General features: G+C 41.2%; 1 protein-coding gene across 3 annotated transcripts in view; it reads left to right on the top strand.

Annotated features, from left to right (window-relative positions):
* The window catches only part of usp11 (ubiquitin specific peptidase 11), a 23,666-nt gene extending 6,512 nt beyond the window's left edge, over positions 1-17,154 (top strand). For all 3 annotated transcript variants that reach the window (XM_053625669.1, XM_053625671.1, XM_053625672.1), the window contains exons 6-21: positions 928-989; positions 1,913-2,012; positions 2,181-2,354; positions 2,492-2,650; positions 3,379-3,603; positions 4,921-5,004; positions 5,392-5,486; positions 8,011-8,220; positions 8,552-8,676; positions 8,774-9,214; positions 9,531-9,601; positions 9,808-9,920; positions 11,357-11,506; positions 12,675-12,790; positions 13,163-13,251; positions 13,827-17,154. In XM_053625669.1, coding sequence (XP_053481644.1) covers positions 928-989; positions 1,913-2,012; positions 2,181-2,354; positions 2,492-2,650; positions 3,379-3,603; positions 4,921-5,004; positions 5,392-5,486; positions 8,011-8,220; positions 8,552-8,676; positions 8,774-9,214; positions 9,531-9,601; positions 9,808-9,920; positions 11,357-11,506; positions 12,675-12,790; positions 13,163-13,251; positions 13,827-13,955 — 2,343 coding nt within the window. In that variant the 3' untranslated portion in view covers positions 13,956-17,154. The remainder of the gene's footprint in view (positions 1-927; positions 990-1,912; positions 2,013-2,180; positions 2,355-2,491; positions 2,651-3,378; positions 3,604-4,920; positions 5,005-5,391; positions 5,487-8,010; positions 8,221-8,551; positions 8,677-8,773; positions 9,215-9,530; positions 9,602-9,807; positions 9,921-11,356; positions 11,507-12,674; positions 12,791-13,162; positions 13,252-13,826) is intronic.

Genomic DNA, 17,154 nt, shown 5'->3' with positions numbered 1-17,154 from the left:
CACTTACTATCCTTGCATGGACCTTCCACTCACATACTTATAAATGCGTCTAATTAATCGGTGTAATTGTTAACATGGTGAATGTTTCTCTGAGGAGACGTTCACATGTATGGAAGGAGTCTCCAGTGTCAGTGCTTTGACTAAGTTTTCAGATAAGGAAAATTCCTCAGGACTCAGTAATAAGCGGTTTTTCAGTAATAAGTGTAGGGCTAAAGTATAAAGGGTTAATTAGCCCACTGCTCTCCTATGACCAAAGACGGAAATAAGTGCAGCTGAAGGTTAAATGCATGTTTTAGCTTTATGGTTTAAATATCTGACTCCAAAATGTTTAATTAATTATCTGACTCCAATTAATAATAACTGTTAACTTATTTACATATATGTGTGGGTGAAGGGGGGGGGGGGCACATTGCACAAACATATACTGTCAATGTCATTTCCTAAACCTATATGATGTGTATGATGTCGCCACATTGTTCACCATGAAATATGGATTAAATTAATACCAAACATGCCCTGAGGAATATTGTAATTAAACACACCAGGTTTAATAGATGACTTCAAATTGGCCATATAGTGCGCTATATGAAGTGTAGAAGCCATTTTGTCAGATATAGCGTTTAAGATTTGACCTGTGTCAACTAGAAGAACTTTGCTTCTTCCCTGGTCTGATGATTGTAAGGAAGGCCGGCGTTGTGAAACCTTTAGCTTACCTGAAAGCGATAGGTACACACATGTAATTTTTAATATTAAATACCATTTTAAGCGTTTTTCAACTAGGTTCAGGATTTGTCGAATAAGGATTTTGTCCGTCTAGTGACGTGGAGAGATTTGGCTGTCATCTAGGAAACTCTGATGTGGAGTGCGTGCGTGTGAAGATTTTGTTGTTTCTGTGTGTTGTAACATGCTCATCTGCTCATTCTGCAGACAGTGATCATGGAGATGAGGAATGCAGATGGCACATGGCCCAGCTCCAGACCACAGATCATGTGAGTGAACTGTAGGGGAAATTCAAACTGGCACAGCAGCACAAGTAGGAAGAGCAACATCAAAGAAAGAAAGAAAATTATTTCCATAAATACCTATATAATAGAAAGTATAAAAACAGATCTTTGAGTATTAGGGCTGAGTATTGCGACCAATTTGCCGACTCGATTCTTATTTATATGGATTCGATTTAGATTCGATTCAATATCGATTAGTTATCAATATTTCATTTGAAATGTTAGTTTTGCAGACATGGAATCCATATTTTAATATAAATACTGGTAACTGAAACCCTCCTACTTGGCTAGATTGCTGAAATGCACATTTACATTAACACTAGGGCGTGCAAAATTATGTTTAATTACTTTTTACTTTGAGTAACAAGAAATCATAAATATGTGCACACAAAGTAAACTGCACACTGCACATTACTGTAGACAATAAATAAATGAAAACATTGTAAATGTGCAACAGTGAAATTCATTAACAACTTGAAACATGTTTAGGAAATAAAACCCGTTTTCAAAATTCAAAACATGAACGATGGCGACATCTTCAGGACGAGAGGCGAACTACAGGTAATCATTGTACTGTAAAGCGTTCTTGAGCTCTGGAAAGGTGCTATATAAATTAAACTTATTATTATTATTAATATTATTATTATTATTATTCACATCCTCTCAAGTAAAGCACGTGCATTAAGAATCGATTCGGGGATTTCCCAAATCGATATCATTTCATTAAATTGAAGACCGATTAAAATCGGAGAATCGAATATTTTTTACCCAGCCTTAGTGTGTATGTACATGTGCAACAAGCTTCAGTATAAAACTAAAGAAACACAGCAGGTGCCAAAGATGGAGTAATTTGTGTAAATGTAAATCTTCTGAGAACCATTTGTTTATTGTTGGTTGTGTGCTTTAAGGAGGAACTCTATGGAGGAGCAGGACATGTACCAAGGCCAGCCTGGAGTGTGCGGTCTCACTAACCTGGGCAACACCTGCTTCATGAACTCTGCTCTACAGGTTCGTGATCATCTCCTACATCAATCGTTTCTTTTATTATAACCCGGATTATACATTTAATATATGCGCAAGATTTAACCGAAAGGTAGTTTTGATCGCTTCTTTTGTCAGCTATAATAGTGACTTCTGTTAACACGATGTTCTACTGCGTTTATTCCGTGATCTCAGTGCCTGAGCAACACCCCACCGCTGACGGAGTACTTCCTGAGGAGCCTGTACATAAACGAGCTGAACTTCACGAACCCTCTGGGCATGAAGGGTGAGATCGCAGAGGCGTACGCCGACGTCATCAAGCAGATGTGGTCGGGGAGACACTATTCTGTAGTGCCACGTGTTTTTAAAGTGAGGATACGTAATTATGAGGTTGAGAAACTTTGGCCTGTCGAATTTTTAGCATTGCACTTGTTGCAGTGTAGCATATGGTCTTTTTTTATTCTTCCTGTAATATAACACCTGTGTGTGTGTGTGTGTGTGTGCAGACTAAGGTGGGCCATTTTGCGTCCCAGTTCCTGGGTTACCAGCAGCACGACTCTCAGGAGCTCCTGTCCTTCCTGCTGGACGGCCTGCACGAAGACCTGAACCGGGTCAAGAACAAAGAGTACATCGAGCTCAAGGACGCAGACGGCAGACCAGACCAGGTACTGAGTTAACACAGGCACATCCACACGCATATCAGTTCCTGTGAATTTGCGTGCGCACACACACAAATCCCAAACCTGTAGTGCGGATTAGGGACCGTTTAAAATGTGTAATGCAAATCATTTATGCTGAAATGTGTAATGATTTGAATGATGTGGACTTTACAGAGTAGTTTATTTCTAATGTCGTCACAGAACCTGGTGGCCTATAATAGCAACTGCAAATACAATATGGACCAATAAAAAAATATATATATATATATTAATGCTCCACTTTCCATTTTTCCTCACAACAAGCTAACAAGTAATAGAAGTCTATCTCGCACAAAATATCGTTTATGTAAATATACGACTTGCTAATGGTTTTATACGAAACTTCAGCTTGTATTTAAACTCTGTAAGATTATGCAAGGCAGCCATCTTGGATATCCAAAATATTTGTTTCTCTTTAGTGCAGGTGGGTAGCCACCTTGTTCCTGAATGAAGAATTGTTGTATCTCAGCATTGCCATTTGTACCATGTATATGAAAATATTTTAGTTGAGCTAGACGTACTTTACTTTGCCTAATAATAGCGTTTGGTGTAAACCTCTTCCTTTTCCTAATCCTCTTCCTAACACACACAATACAGCATGATATACAGCTCTGCATCTGCTGTGATATTGTTTGAGGGGGGGAAATGAACGGAAATGGAAAAGTGGTGGATCTGTCTCGCTCTCGTCTGTGCAGGAAGTGGCAGATGAGGCGTGGTGTAACCACAGGCGACGGAACGACTCTGTGATCGTGGACACGTTTCACGGGCTCTTTAAATCCACGCTGGTCTGCCCCGAGTGCAAAAAGGTGTCGGTGACCTTTGACCCTTTCTGCTACTTGAGCATTCCCCTGCCCGTCAGCACGGAGAGGGCCATGGAGGTGTTCTTCATTTCCCTCGACCCTCTGGCCAAGCCTGTGCAGGTAAACATCCTGTGCTGAACGTGCTCAGTTCAGCGAAACGGCCGTTTTTATCCGGAAATGATCACTTAAAAATGTGAAAGTGTACTTACTGATTAGCCGTCTGTTTTCTAATATTAATATCTATTTAGTAGGAATAGTATTAGTTGCTTGAAGTGTTGTCTAAATGAAGAACTGGAGTGTAATCCACCTGAGGGCAGCGTAGTCATTTATAACCTGCTTTTACTACTGATCAAGGAGTCCACTAGGACTTTACAGGAAATGTAAAAAAAAATGTCTCTCTCTTCTGTCTCTCTCTTCTGTCTCTCTCTTACTGTCTCTCTCTTCTGTCTCTCTCTTCTGTCTCAATTTCTCTGTCTCTTCTCTATCTCTCCCTTACTGTCTCACTCTCTGTCTCTCTCGTACTGTCTCACTTTCTCTCTCTCTCTTACTGTCACTCTCTCTGTCCCTTCTTTCTCTCTTACTGTCACTCACTCTGTCTCTCTTACCGTCTCACTCTCCATTCCCCCCTCTCTCTCTGTCTCTCTCTTCTCTGTCCCTCTATGTCTTACACTCTACCCCTCCTTCCTCTCTCTTTTCTCTCTTTCTATCTCACTCTCTGCCCCCCCTCTCTCTCTCTCTCTGCTTTCCCTCTATCTTTCTCTTTCTGTCTCCCTCTCTGTCCCCCCTCTCTCTTCTCTGTCCCTCTATCTCTTTTACTATCTCACCCCCCTGTCCCTCCCTCTCTCTCTCTCTCTGCTGTTTTACTCTCTGTCCCCCGCTCTCTCTCTTCTTTCCTTTAATCTCTTTCTTCCTGTCTCACTCTTCTCTCCCCTCTCTCTTCTTTCTGTCTCTGTCTCTCTCTCTCTCTTCTGTCCCTTAATCTCTTTCTTCCTGTCTCACTCTGTCTCCCCTCTCTCTTCTTTCTGTCTCTCTCTCTCTCTCTCTCTTCTGTCCCTTAATCTCTTTCTTCCTGTCTCACTCTTCTCTCCCCTCTCTCTTCTTTCTGTCTCTCTCTCTCTCTCTCTCTTCTTTCCTTTAATCTCTTTCTTCCTGTCTCACTCTTCTCTCCCCTCTCTCTTCTTTCTGTCTCTCTCTCTCTCTCTCTCTTCTGTCCCTTAATCTCTTTCTTCCTGTCTCACTCTGTCTCCCCTCTCTCTCCTTTCCGTCTGTCTCTCTCTCTCTCTTCTGTCCCTTAATCTCTTTCTTCCTGTCTCACTCTGTCTCCCCTATCTCTCGTTTCTCTGTCTCTCTATCTCTCTTCCTGTCTCACTTTCTGCCCCATCTCTCTCTCTCTCTCTCTCTCTCTCTCTCTCTCTCTCTCTCTCTCTCTCTCTGCAGTACAGAGTGATTGTGCCCAAAGCTGGCCGAGTGAAGGACTTATGCGCTGCTCTGTGTAAAGAGACCAATATCCCAGAGGAGAAGGTGAGAGGCCGAGCCTCCGAACACAGATTCAACCGTTTCCTTGAAACATCAGAAACTCTGATGGTGAAAGTTTGACAATCACATTTTCAGTGCATTATGTAAGCACCGATACTGAACGGGATATTACAGGGAACTCCAGCACTTTCCATAACGGGTTTCTTTCTACTGTTGTTAACATCACTGCGTGTTGGTGTTTGCATGTTGCTCTGCTTGTTAAACACCAGTAAAATTCCCTCAGCTGAGTTTGAGCTAGAGCTGTATTGTTCAACGAAACATAATTTCACCTCTGACTTGTGAGATTAGGATACGTTTTTGTCTGTTCATGATTTTCCTTCTGAACCAAAGTAAACGTCAGTGCCATTTTTTTCCCCCTCTCTCCTTTATCAGATGATAGTGGCGGATGTATTCAACCATCGCTTCTACAAGATCTATCACCGTGATGAGTCTCTCAGCCTAATACTGGACAGAGATGACATCTTTGTGTAAGCCTGGGTTCATCTGTTTTGCGCAAACACACTCGATCGTACAGTTTGTAAACCATCCAGCTTGATCAAGGCAGTAATGTTGAGTATCACTGACTTGTGCTGATGTGTATTACTCCATTTACTACTGAATTTGCATGTACGCATGTTACGCTCCTACTTAGATTCCCCTATTTATAGTCTAGTCTTTTATCCTGTTCCTGGTCGAGCCTTGTCCCAAAAGTAATCGAGAAGTCAAAGATTTCACAATTAAGCAAGCAAGAAAGAAATTAACCTGCTCCCTAAAAGCTCTCGGTGACATTTCCTCATTGTGCAAGTTTTTCCCACATTGTAGAGTAATAATAAAGTCCTCAAAACTCTGGAGTAACACAAATGGGACTATGGGAATTATGTCATGATAAAAAATCCCAAATAATTCAAAATAATTTTATATTTTAGCATCTTCAAAATAGACACGCTTTTTCGCCTAGAATTTCCAGAAATGTATTCTTGGCATTTTCTCGACCGATTTCTTGAGGAATTTGTCCGAGATGCTTTTTAAACAGTATTAAAGGAGTTCACACCGACGCTGGACTCTTATCGGCTGCTTTTCTGGAATATTTCACTCCGAGTCGTCCGTTTTAAAAAATAAATAAATAAATAAATAAATAAAAATTTCTATAAATAAAATGTTAGTTTTCTAATGAAAGAAACGAATACGTCGGAATGATATTTTTGTCTACGACACCGATTTCAAACGTTTCATCACACCCCTTCAGATCAAAAGGTTTTTAAGATCATGAGAAACATTTCAGTGGAGTGTCCACAAACTTTTGACCGGTAGCGTGTGATAAAATCTCTGCTCCGTACAGAGGTCGAGAGAATGCTCTGGCTTGCGTAGCTTTATGTACGTCTCAGTAAATAAATGAAGGAAAAACAAAATAAATTCAAAATAAATTCGGCTTGAGCAGTGGGTAAATATGGTAGAAACAGTGCGTAGGGCTGTGTTGAATTGATTGAGTGGATTTGTTGAGGAAACATTTATAATTTAAGCAATCGATTAGCCAATCGAGGATCCATCCGTCCATTTTCTGTACCGCTTATCCTACACAGGGTCGCGGGGGAACCTGGAGGCTATCCCAGGGGACTCGGGGCATAAGGAGGGGGACACCCTGGACAGGGTGGCAACCCATCGCAGGGCACAATCGCACACATTCACACATTACGGACAATTTGGAAATGCCGGTCAGCCTACAACGCATGTCTTTGGACTGGGGGAGGAAACCCCTGATGCACGGGGAGAACATGCAAGCTCCGCGTACACCCCCAACCCTGGAGGTGCGAAGCAAATGCGCTAACCATGAATCCACCGTAATTCCCCCATAAGCTTTAAACAGTTTGATTGTGTTCTGTACAATGTCTTTGGTTTTTGTTTTTTTTTCTCCCCCTGAAAGTGTAAAAGTCGGACAGAAATTCTCTTTACTTAATCAGCGATAATCTGCTGTTCGTTACTATTGTGCTCGTAGAATTTTTGCATTACATACATAATTAAATTGTCGCTTGCAGTCGCGTGTAAAGCAGTTCATCGTCATAAACGGTGTTTTACTTTCCAGCACAAGTGCTCTTCAGAAGTTATACATGTCGTCATCTCATTTACTGTTTAGTTAATTTAACAGTTCTAGGCTGTGTTAGAGTCGGTGCGTTTACACGGACAACAATAATCCACTCTTAACCCGATTGAGACCATACTTTGATTAAGAAACTACCATGTATACAGCAAGTCATACTCGAAGTAAGCAATAATCGAATTAAGACAGGTGGAGTACTCCTGTTTTAGTCGCATTATGGACGTGTATTACAGACATGTAAACACCTTAATCACATTATGAACGTCGTGTGAGAGTTTTCACCGCATTTTGCGACAGGACACGATCACACACGGCAGTTTTACCTTTTACGGTGAACAAGAGAGCACGACTGCGTCCCAAACCGCATACTTGCCTACTATAGGCCTGTAGTGGGGGAAAAATACACGTATCTCGGCTACTATATAGTAGGTAAGTACGCGGTTTGGGACGCAGCCCACGGCTTCAAGCAGTCGTCTATTAGCACGTACAGCATGACAAATAATTAACTGCACTTGAAGCTTTCGTAAAAAAATCAAATAAAAACACCCAAAACTGTATACGGTCCCATAACGAAGACGAACTCTATGTCGATACGTGAAATTCTGGAGGGACGGCGTGGCGCGGTGACGTAATGACGCGGGCTGTTAATCTAATTATGTTATGTAAACACCTCATGTAAACACCTTAATCACATTATTATCTTACTCAGAGTAAGGTCAATAATTAGATTACTGCTGTCCATGTGAACGTAGTCGATGAAAACCAGCACCCACGTCCACGCCCTTTAATAAGATTGGACACCCTTGTTAATGAACAAACTACGTAATAATATTACCAGGTTGTTCCTGTAAGTTCCCAGGTTTTTTTTTTTTAGGCATCTGTGTGTTTTATCTGCTGTGTATGGTGTGTTCGTACAGGTACGAGTTGAACAGCAGCAGCACTGAGGAACAGGATGATAAGGAGGTGCTTCTGGCTGTGTACATGCGTGAACGCTCCAACTACAGAGACTACGGCTCGGGGGGAAGCAACTACAGCACGTCACTGTTCGGCCACCCGCTGCTGATGTCTCTGCCTCGTACGCAGTGCAACACAGACGCCCTTTACCAGCTCTTTCTCCAGCGCCTGATGTGAGTTCCTCTACTCGAGCGTGATCTGATCTGAGCGGCTAGTAAAAAACTGAAAGGCATAGCACAGAACTGTTAGTCAGGGCCTTCGTGTTAAAATGGACGATTTGATGAACCCCTTTTTTTTTTTAGGGGTTATTTTACCTTATGCCCGGTAACATATGTATATTGGTCTTGGGTCCAATTAATGCAGGATTTAGTCTCAAATTCGATGATTTAACTGCATTTCCTACAGCGATGTGGAAGCTACTTTTAAATCAAGCTCTTCTTACTAAGATGCTGAGTACAGTTGTACAGCTCCGAGAAGCTAAAATAGTCCGATGTGCTTGTACAGGCGATACGTGCGTCAGCCAGACCCGACAGAAGAAGTGGAGGAGGAAGATGAGGAAGAAAACGGTAGCGAAGAGAATGACGAAGAAGACAAGATGTACAAAAATCAGACCAACGGACTGAGTGGAGGTAAAGCCTTTATGTCTTCTAGAGATCCGGAAAGCCACGCTGTACCACTCGTATCATTTTTTCCCTGTTTATGTTTGGTCATCCCATTTCCACACAGGTGAGGATGAGGAAGAGCCCGAGCAGGCAGGGCCATCCAAGACAGAAGAGCCATCCCAGCAGAACAGCACGCAATCCGAAGCGAGCCCCAGCAGCGAAGAGGAGGAGGACGAGGAGGAGACGAACGACGAAGCCGCCGGGGAGAGCAGCACAAAGGAGGGCCAGTCGGCATGCTGCAGCACGGACAGCAACTCCCAAGTCACGGGAGAGGGCACGCAGGCTGCTGCAGCGCAGACTTCTGGGAAAGAGGACGAGGATGGAGAAGAAGACGACGGAGAACTTAGTGAGACCGTTGCTCCGGCGAAAAAGACGACGATGACGACGAGTAGACAGCGTTGTACCGAGAAAAAAAAGAGGCCGATCTTCACTATACAGGCCGTGAACTCCAACGGCACCACGGATCGAGGCAACGGGGACGGAAACGGTGCGCTTTCCTTCAGCAGTGAGTCGTGTACTTGGATTTTCACCTTAAACTGTGCGTTTAAGCTATCAGGGGCTGTTTGATATTTTTCGCTCGTTAATGAATTAGTCAGTTATATGTATTAGTGTTTGGTAATATTTGGTGTATTTTTCGAACCATTTAAAGAACAATTCCACTATATTGGTGTTTATATATCCACTGCGTATATGATTTGGCCGTTCGGATAATATATCAGAGTGAGAGCGTGAGAAAGTACGCGTGTGGACGTGTGCGAGAGAGAACCTGTTAAATATCTTAAGACTGTAACGGTGTAACGTTACATTTCATCGCCTGACAGATCAGCTGTACGTGGCCATTGACTGGGACCCTGACATGAAAAAGAAATACTACAACGACACCGAAGCAGAGGTAAGTTCGTATACAGTACAGTGCGATTAGATTTAATTAACATTCCAGTACTAAACCTTCATCAGTGAAATCCTGTCACTGAAACATATGTATGTATATCTCTGTTATCAGTGACGGAGGGAACATTTTCAGTCTAAGTGTGTGACACAGAACTGCGATATTCACGAGTTTCTGGTGGTGGTGGTTGTTGTTTTTTCCCCGTGCAGAAATACATGAAGGACAAGACCATGGACGTCCCACAGCAGCAGTCCACAGTGCATCTGCAGGAGTGTATCGAACTCTTCACCACTATGGAGACACTCGAGGAGGAGAATCCATGGTAAACACCGTACTAGTGCTTAAACCATAACAAGCAGTGGAAGAGTAGGAGAAATAGAACTGAACTCAATATCATGGTTTTTTATACAACTTCCACAGCGAGTGTGTTTACATGCACACCAATATTCCGATATTAATCAGAATTTGGCAGGATTCGGGTTAAGTATCGAGTCGTGTAAACGCCGCGGCCCGATTCAGATCAAGACGATATTCCCGATTCACTAAATTCTGAATCGCACACCTGGATTATAACTGTTTTTAATCGGAAATTTGTTGCATGTAAACACCTTGTTCCGAAAATCCACTGAAAGGAGATATACACGCATGTTCAAGTCCACAAGGAATTGTGGGTGCTAACAGATGCTTAGCTATAGGCTAGGTATTTAGGAATGGCAACTCGGGCATACGTCCAACAAGCACGTATACGGGAATATTCCGGTGCCAGTACGCGTATAAACAAATATGCGTGTTCGGAATAGGGCTGCGACCTGGATACAGACATTAAACGGAATCTGACGTGCATGTGAAGCTAGTCGGTGTCGGAGCAGATATATAACGAATGACGTGACGGTCCGAGCCGCTATAGAAAAACAATCCATGACGGATTATTTAAGCGAAGCAAAGCGGATTATTTTTCTGTAACGGCATGGCTCAAAGTGCGTTTCTCCACTTATACCACAGCCGACGATTACACTTGTAAGCTTTTTAACCGTTTACAGTTACTTTTAAGGTTACGAAACATCCACAAAACTCTTATCCATTATAAAATGCCCTCTTGTAGTCATTCCTTTGGCCGACCTCTCTTTTCTTCTCTCTCTCGAAGACGTGTCATGCTACACAGAAAGCGGGAAGTGCAAACTCCTCTGTCCTAAAGACTTTCCCGTGTCTGACACCGGAGACTCCTTCCATAAACGTTTCATAGACGTTAACGGAATACTTTAGACGTTTTTTTTTTCTTACGACTTGTCGTCTTAATCTGTTTATTATTTAGGTTTAGGTTATGTGGGGCATCCGCTGTGCGAGCTGTTACTATAGAAATGATCATGTATTAGAACAAGCGCTTTAATATTAACCTGCGAGTTATAATACAGCTGTCAGAGGAAATGAATCAACAGCTTCATATATACATAAGAACCTGTTTTAAAAAATTGTATTATATTCCAAGAAGCTCAATTCATCTCAGTGTATTTTATGAGATCATTATCTGTACCAGTGTAGCAGAACTTTCACTGTCTGTCTATCCAATTCCGGCTCATTACGGTACACACGCACGCACTGACCTGTCAGTCTTCCTAATCAGAGAGGGTGAAGCTGATCAACTATGTTTATTACATAATAGGAAGGTATTGTAAGGACCCTGACACACCAGAGTGTTGCCTGCATCTCTGGCTGCGCAGCTATTTTGAGTGATAAACTTGGTACACTGATGCTCTTTAGGTACTGCCCAACGTGTAAGAAGCACCAGCTTGCCACTAAGAAGTTGGATCTGTGGTCTCTTCCTGAGGTCCTCATCATCCACCTGAAACGCTTCTCCTACACCAAGTACTCCCGCGAGAAGCTGGACACCATCGTCGACTTCCCTCTCCGGTTGGTTTTGCCCGTGTTCTTTTGCACTTCACATGTGGAACATTTTAATCAAAATTCTCCACAACATAACCCATTATGTTCCCAATTAACAAGCTGGAAATTCTTGCCCAGCGTAAAATCTTCTCTGATTAACATAAGAAATGTATAAAAACCGAGTTTGTATTCCACGCGTGCGTTCGTTTGGCTAGTGTGTAAATACGACCTGCCGGGATGGGAGGCTAGCCGGGGCTAGCCGGTTTCTCGTCTCCTCCATCTCTTCCTTAGACTCGGGTTAGCGTCGAGAGCATGAAAATGACTTAAGTGTGTTTTACCTTTCAATATTAAATATTGGTTAACATTACATATGTCTAGGAAGTAAATTTTGCATTGCTTTAAAACCAAAAGAGAACCGAATCATCTACAGCCGTTGCCGAATAGGCCACTCCAGACCAGCTCACACGTTTCTGTGAACAGCTGAAGATCCTCCTTACTCCAAAGTCCAGTATCTTTGAGGCATATTTTAATGGACTGGTGTTTTATATAGGACTCTTTTTTTTTTTTTTTTTTACTCGGTGGATTCGTATGAAAAGATATTTAATGAATTTCGATTTTTTTTATCGAAGGTAAACTTTAGGAAAAAACTTTTTGTAAATTTTAACCTGTTTCTCGCCATTAAAATAGCCACGGTAGATGGCAAGGCGTTAAATTAGAAACGTCCAAACCAAAAAAGATTGTCTAGACTAATTGGAGATGCACCAGAAAATATCATAACATGGTGTAGTGCGTAAATAGCGTGCGTAGTGCATTTAACACGTGTACATGTGTATCTTCATGTTAATAGGTATACATATATTCATATGAAAATATGAATATAGGCTGTAAATAAACAGCGGCATCACATTATTATTATTATTATAATTACATCAAAATTAAATACTAATAATGAAAGTGGGTGTAGTATCACGTACCTGATATTAGTCTGTTATTTGCTAATATGTTTTTGAATAGCTTGTTTTTGTAAAACATAGGAAGTTAAAGAATTGCTGTATTGCTGTACTTTTAAATGTGGTGCTACTGTTTTGCTAGTGTTGTTAATCACATATCAGTGCAATCCCAGGCTGTAGAGATGAGAGTCATCGTTAAATAAAATCTAATCCGTCTTGACCTTGCGTGCGATCATATTTTACAGAAAGCTGGACTTCTCCGACTGGCTCTTGAGGAAGACGGGGAGCGACTCGGAGCCTCCCAGCAGATACGACCTCATCGCTGTGTCTAACCACTACGGCGGGCTCAGAGATGGACACTGTACGCATCTTTCTCTGTGTATATATATATATGTGTGTGTGTGTGTGTATATATATTTATATTTATTATACACATGTGTATGTATATATAATATATATTGTGTGTATGTACACATATGTATATGTGTCGGAGCTAATATTGGGGGAAAATGTGGCAGAGAGAATCCACTGTTTTTATTTAGCACGTGATCAGATCGTGCCAAATGACAATTTTATTATCATTCAGACACGATTCAGTTCTTCACGTGCTTTATGGAAAATCCTTCCCATGTTTCTTGATGTGTTCATGAATAAGTATCAGACGGCCGATCGTTCACAATAAGCAGCCGTTTTAAAACCTTACGTTTCTGGTCCATTCACTCCTCTCACGCAGATACCAGCTACGCTCGGAACAAGGACAATGGCCAGTGGTATTATTTTGACGACAGTAAGGTGACCTACGCAAAAGAAGAACAAATTATGGTAAGAATGACTCCAAAGACCTACACACAAGTCTGAGAAGAAGCGATTTCCCATCAGTATTATTTTCTATTAGATTCATTTTCTGTTCAAACCTACGTCATGTCCATAACGCAAGAGATTTAAAAAAAAAAAAAGACAGCACTGTTGAATTCTTGCTTTGGATCGGTTGTAAGGCGAATCATGTTTACGTAACAGCTTGCACGGGGACTCGTACGATGGACGCGCCACTTAAGCGAAAAAGAAAACGGGTGTAATTATTGATACGGGTTTCTCTGAGACGTTTATTTACAATGTTTGAAAGGAGTCTCCAGTGCCAGTCGGAGCTTTGTAACGGTCAATAATGAAAATAAAAAGTTTTACAAGACGGCAGAGTCTTCCATGATGGAGGGCTTTGCACGTTACAGTTCCTCACAGCACTTTTTTTTCTCCTATTAACTTCACACGAAATCCGGTGAGGGAATCATTTGACATTTCTCCTTTTTGAGGATCAGTGGCAGGAAATAGATCAGACAGAATACATAAACGCGGCCTCAGTTCGACCAGTCAAATCAGTCTGCCTGTGTTTCTGCTTTCAGACCAACGCTGCCTACCTTCTGTTCTACCAGCGCCAAGACAAGATCCGGCACCCCACCCTCGCACCCCCTGATAATCACGTCGCTTCCACCAATCACGACGGACCGGACAGGGCCATGGAGACAGACTAAAACAGCTCTGTGTTTGTTTGTTTTTGTTTGCTTGTTTGTGTTTTCTTCCTTTCTTTCTTGCATTCCATCCTTCCATCCATCCATCTCCCCCTAAATTTCTGTTCTGTCCTGCTCTCAGGTTAACAAGGGAATGTTTTTAATTAATTTTTTTTGTTTGTTTGTGTTGTGGGGGGACTTGAACCTTCTGCCTTTTCAATGTCCAAAACAGGAAGTGAGAGGCAGAGGCTGCTCTCTCAGGCTGGTGCAGAGGCATCATGGGTAGAAGACCCGTACAGCAAAGGCTGTAGTCATTCCTTCACGTGAAGCTGCAGGAACAAGTTCGCCTAGTCGAGACTTCACAAATGGTGTGCTGATGTGGGCTTGAGACTCTTTGCGGCCGAGTGTTTGTGAACGTCTGTGAACTTTGCACCACTTGCTGCTTTTTCTGAATTTCAGAGCACGATATGCTGCTTATTTATTATCTTTTTTGTTCCTCATGTATGACCTACATACCTTATTTGTTCATAAATACGTAGAGCTACTTCACTGCCTGTCACGGGTATAAGAGTTGCACTCTCACTTTATACCTTTTAGCAAGCAATATTCAGAGGTACAAACGTCCTCGTTTTACCTGATTGTACTAAAACTTCCATTTTAACATTACGTTAAAGGAGTACTCCAGACTTTCCAACTTTCAACCTAAATTCTTAAATTGATCCCATTTGAAGTGTAGGAACGATTATTAAGAAACGGTCATTGCGACACCTCTCGCTGTAAAGCTGTACACCTGATTTAACACTACGTGACTTGTAATGGTAGTCTAAGGGCAGCTGTCGAATTGTAAAATACGAGACTTGGGATAGAAACTGCACCCGTTAGCCAAAAGAATAAAGGCTTTAAGATGAGACACGTGAGAGGAAAGTCTTATCGAAGCTGTTCTTACGGAGATTTGTCCACCTTTAAACGCTGGAGCAACACAGTAGAAAGCTGCTCGGATATTTCACAGTTTTTTCCGGAAGGTTCTGTGGTCTCCCAGGTGGATACTGAGGCACTGCAACCTTTTTACTTTGGGCTACACTGTCTTTATTTTACAGATACCTTTTGACAAAAGAATTCATAAAAACACTTTACATAAAAGGGGTTTCTCATGAGAGTTTATCGGTGCCACGACGACTGCCCTTAGACTACCAGTACGAGGGAGTTTTGAGTCAACACGTCGTAAACAATGGAAACATCTTGAAATTGTTTGTAGTGATCACACATGCATTACAGATGCAGTGAGTAGAAATTAGGTTTAAAAAAGAAAAAAGAAACAAAACCTCTGGAGTATCTCTTTAATCTGCGTCTGGGATATTAGGATTCAGTATTTAGTGGCTTTTGATTCCTTTCCAGCTAAAAGTTACAAGCGTACTGGAGCTAGATGGTTTTTAAAGATACCAGCATCTCCTTGGATTCTAAAGCTGTGCTTCAGACTCGGATGAAAAGCCTCAAGACGTTTATATATATATATATATATAGATATAAAGCTAAAATAAATGGCTAGCTTCAGACACGTATCAAGCCTAGTTTTAGATGGATTAGGTGTGAAAAGGATTTAGCAGGAAACTGGATTTATTTTATGACGTCCTTTAAATTCTGTCCAACCAAATTTACACGGAGACATCTCTCTCTCTCTCTCTCTCTTTTTTTTTACAAGCTTATAGCTTCGAATTGTATTTCTGTACCCTCCGTGCTTTTCCCTTGGCTTGGTTTGGGTTGTGCAGGTGGAGATTAAGTACATCACACAGGCATGCTAACATGGCTGATAACCTAAGTGAACAAAAGCTACTGGACAAGCCCCAGTTATCCCTCCATGACTAATGACATTTAGATTGAATTATAGTGTCGGTTCAAACGTTTTAACGGGAAAAAAACATCCCGATGCTGGGCTTCATTTGTGTCTGTGGAGAAAAGCCAGCACTCCGATCATACTGAATAGATAATTACTCTTAATTCCTGTCTACCAAAAAAAAAAACCCCGTCTCTCTATTTAGAGAGGCTTTGTAAAGATTTTAGCTTCAGATTTTAGTCTCTGTTTAGTCTTTGTGCCTTTTTCTTTTTTTCTTCCTCCCCTTGGGTTGATTTTGCAGAAGAAATCGCTGCACACATTCATGCTAACATGGCAGGGAACTAGCGTTATTGTGGTGGAACTGTGTAGCACGCTAATGTACTCATTGTGGCTAATGTTGTCTGAAGTTTTCCTTTAAATCTGCCCTTCCCTGGGGTATCACGTAATTTAGGGTCCGTTTTAAACGTCTTTTAAATTTTACGTTCGTCTTTGCTTAGGTGCACTGTATGGGGTAATAGGAATTAATGATGCAGTCTTTGTAGTGTACTATATTTTAAGTAAAGCGCCATTTGAGATTAATTTTCAGTTTAAAAAAAAAAAAAAAAACAGACAGACTGATGGATCATCAGAACTTTGGATTTTGGGTCAGTTTTTTTTTCTGGGAAACTTGCTTTAAATGCTTGTTTGTTTGTTTAAAGTTCAACCAAAAACCTAACTTTGTTTCACCTGAACGTTTCTCTCTCTCTCTCTCTCTCTTTTCTCGGTGATATCAGGGATATATGTCAGAAACTGTTGCAATATAATTTCTATAAATTCGTAAAGTATTTTAGATGAATGTTCGAAAGAAAGAAAAAAAAAAACTTTGCGTCGTCTCACTCGTGATCTATTTATTTATAACTGCCGAGTGACTGATTCACGTGGCCGAAGCGTCGAGATCTTCCGTAACTCGTTATTCGTTCTCTTCTGTTCTCATCATCTTTAATCGTTTTGGAATTAAAAAGACGCTCTGTTGCAGGACACAAAGAGAGATCTATTTTTCAGCAAGAATTTGTATTTTTTTTTTTTTTTTTAAGCACAGACAGATTTAACAACAAAGCAGGATATATATATATATATTGTTGACGTTCCGTCGTTTTGTGTGCACTTTCTATCCAACTCTGGATCGACGAGAATATTTTTTTTCTTTCTTTTCGTAAAAAGTGCTTTCTGGATAGAGCTCTTCTTAATGATTTTTAAAAGAAAATTTGCATCTGTACAGTATTTTTGTATTGTAATAAATATCTTTGATTATAAAGATTGAATGCAGGGGCAGGGTGAACTTTTATTTTACTCCAAGAGACGGAATATATAATTGTATACTATACATTTTGATATGAATAAACGAGAACTGTA

The sequence above is a fragment of the Ictalurus furcatus genome, chromosome 5, assembly GCF_023375685.1.
Source record: "Ictalurus furcatus strain D&B chromosome 5, Billie_1.0, whole genome shotgun sequence".
Classification (NCBI taxonomy): domain Eukaryota; kingdom Metazoa; phylum Chordata; class Actinopteri; order Siluriformes; family Ictaluridae; genus Ictalurus; species Ictalurus furcatus.
Note: the sequence above shows the minus strand (reverse complement) of the source record. Positions and strands in the feature narration are given on the sequence as shown.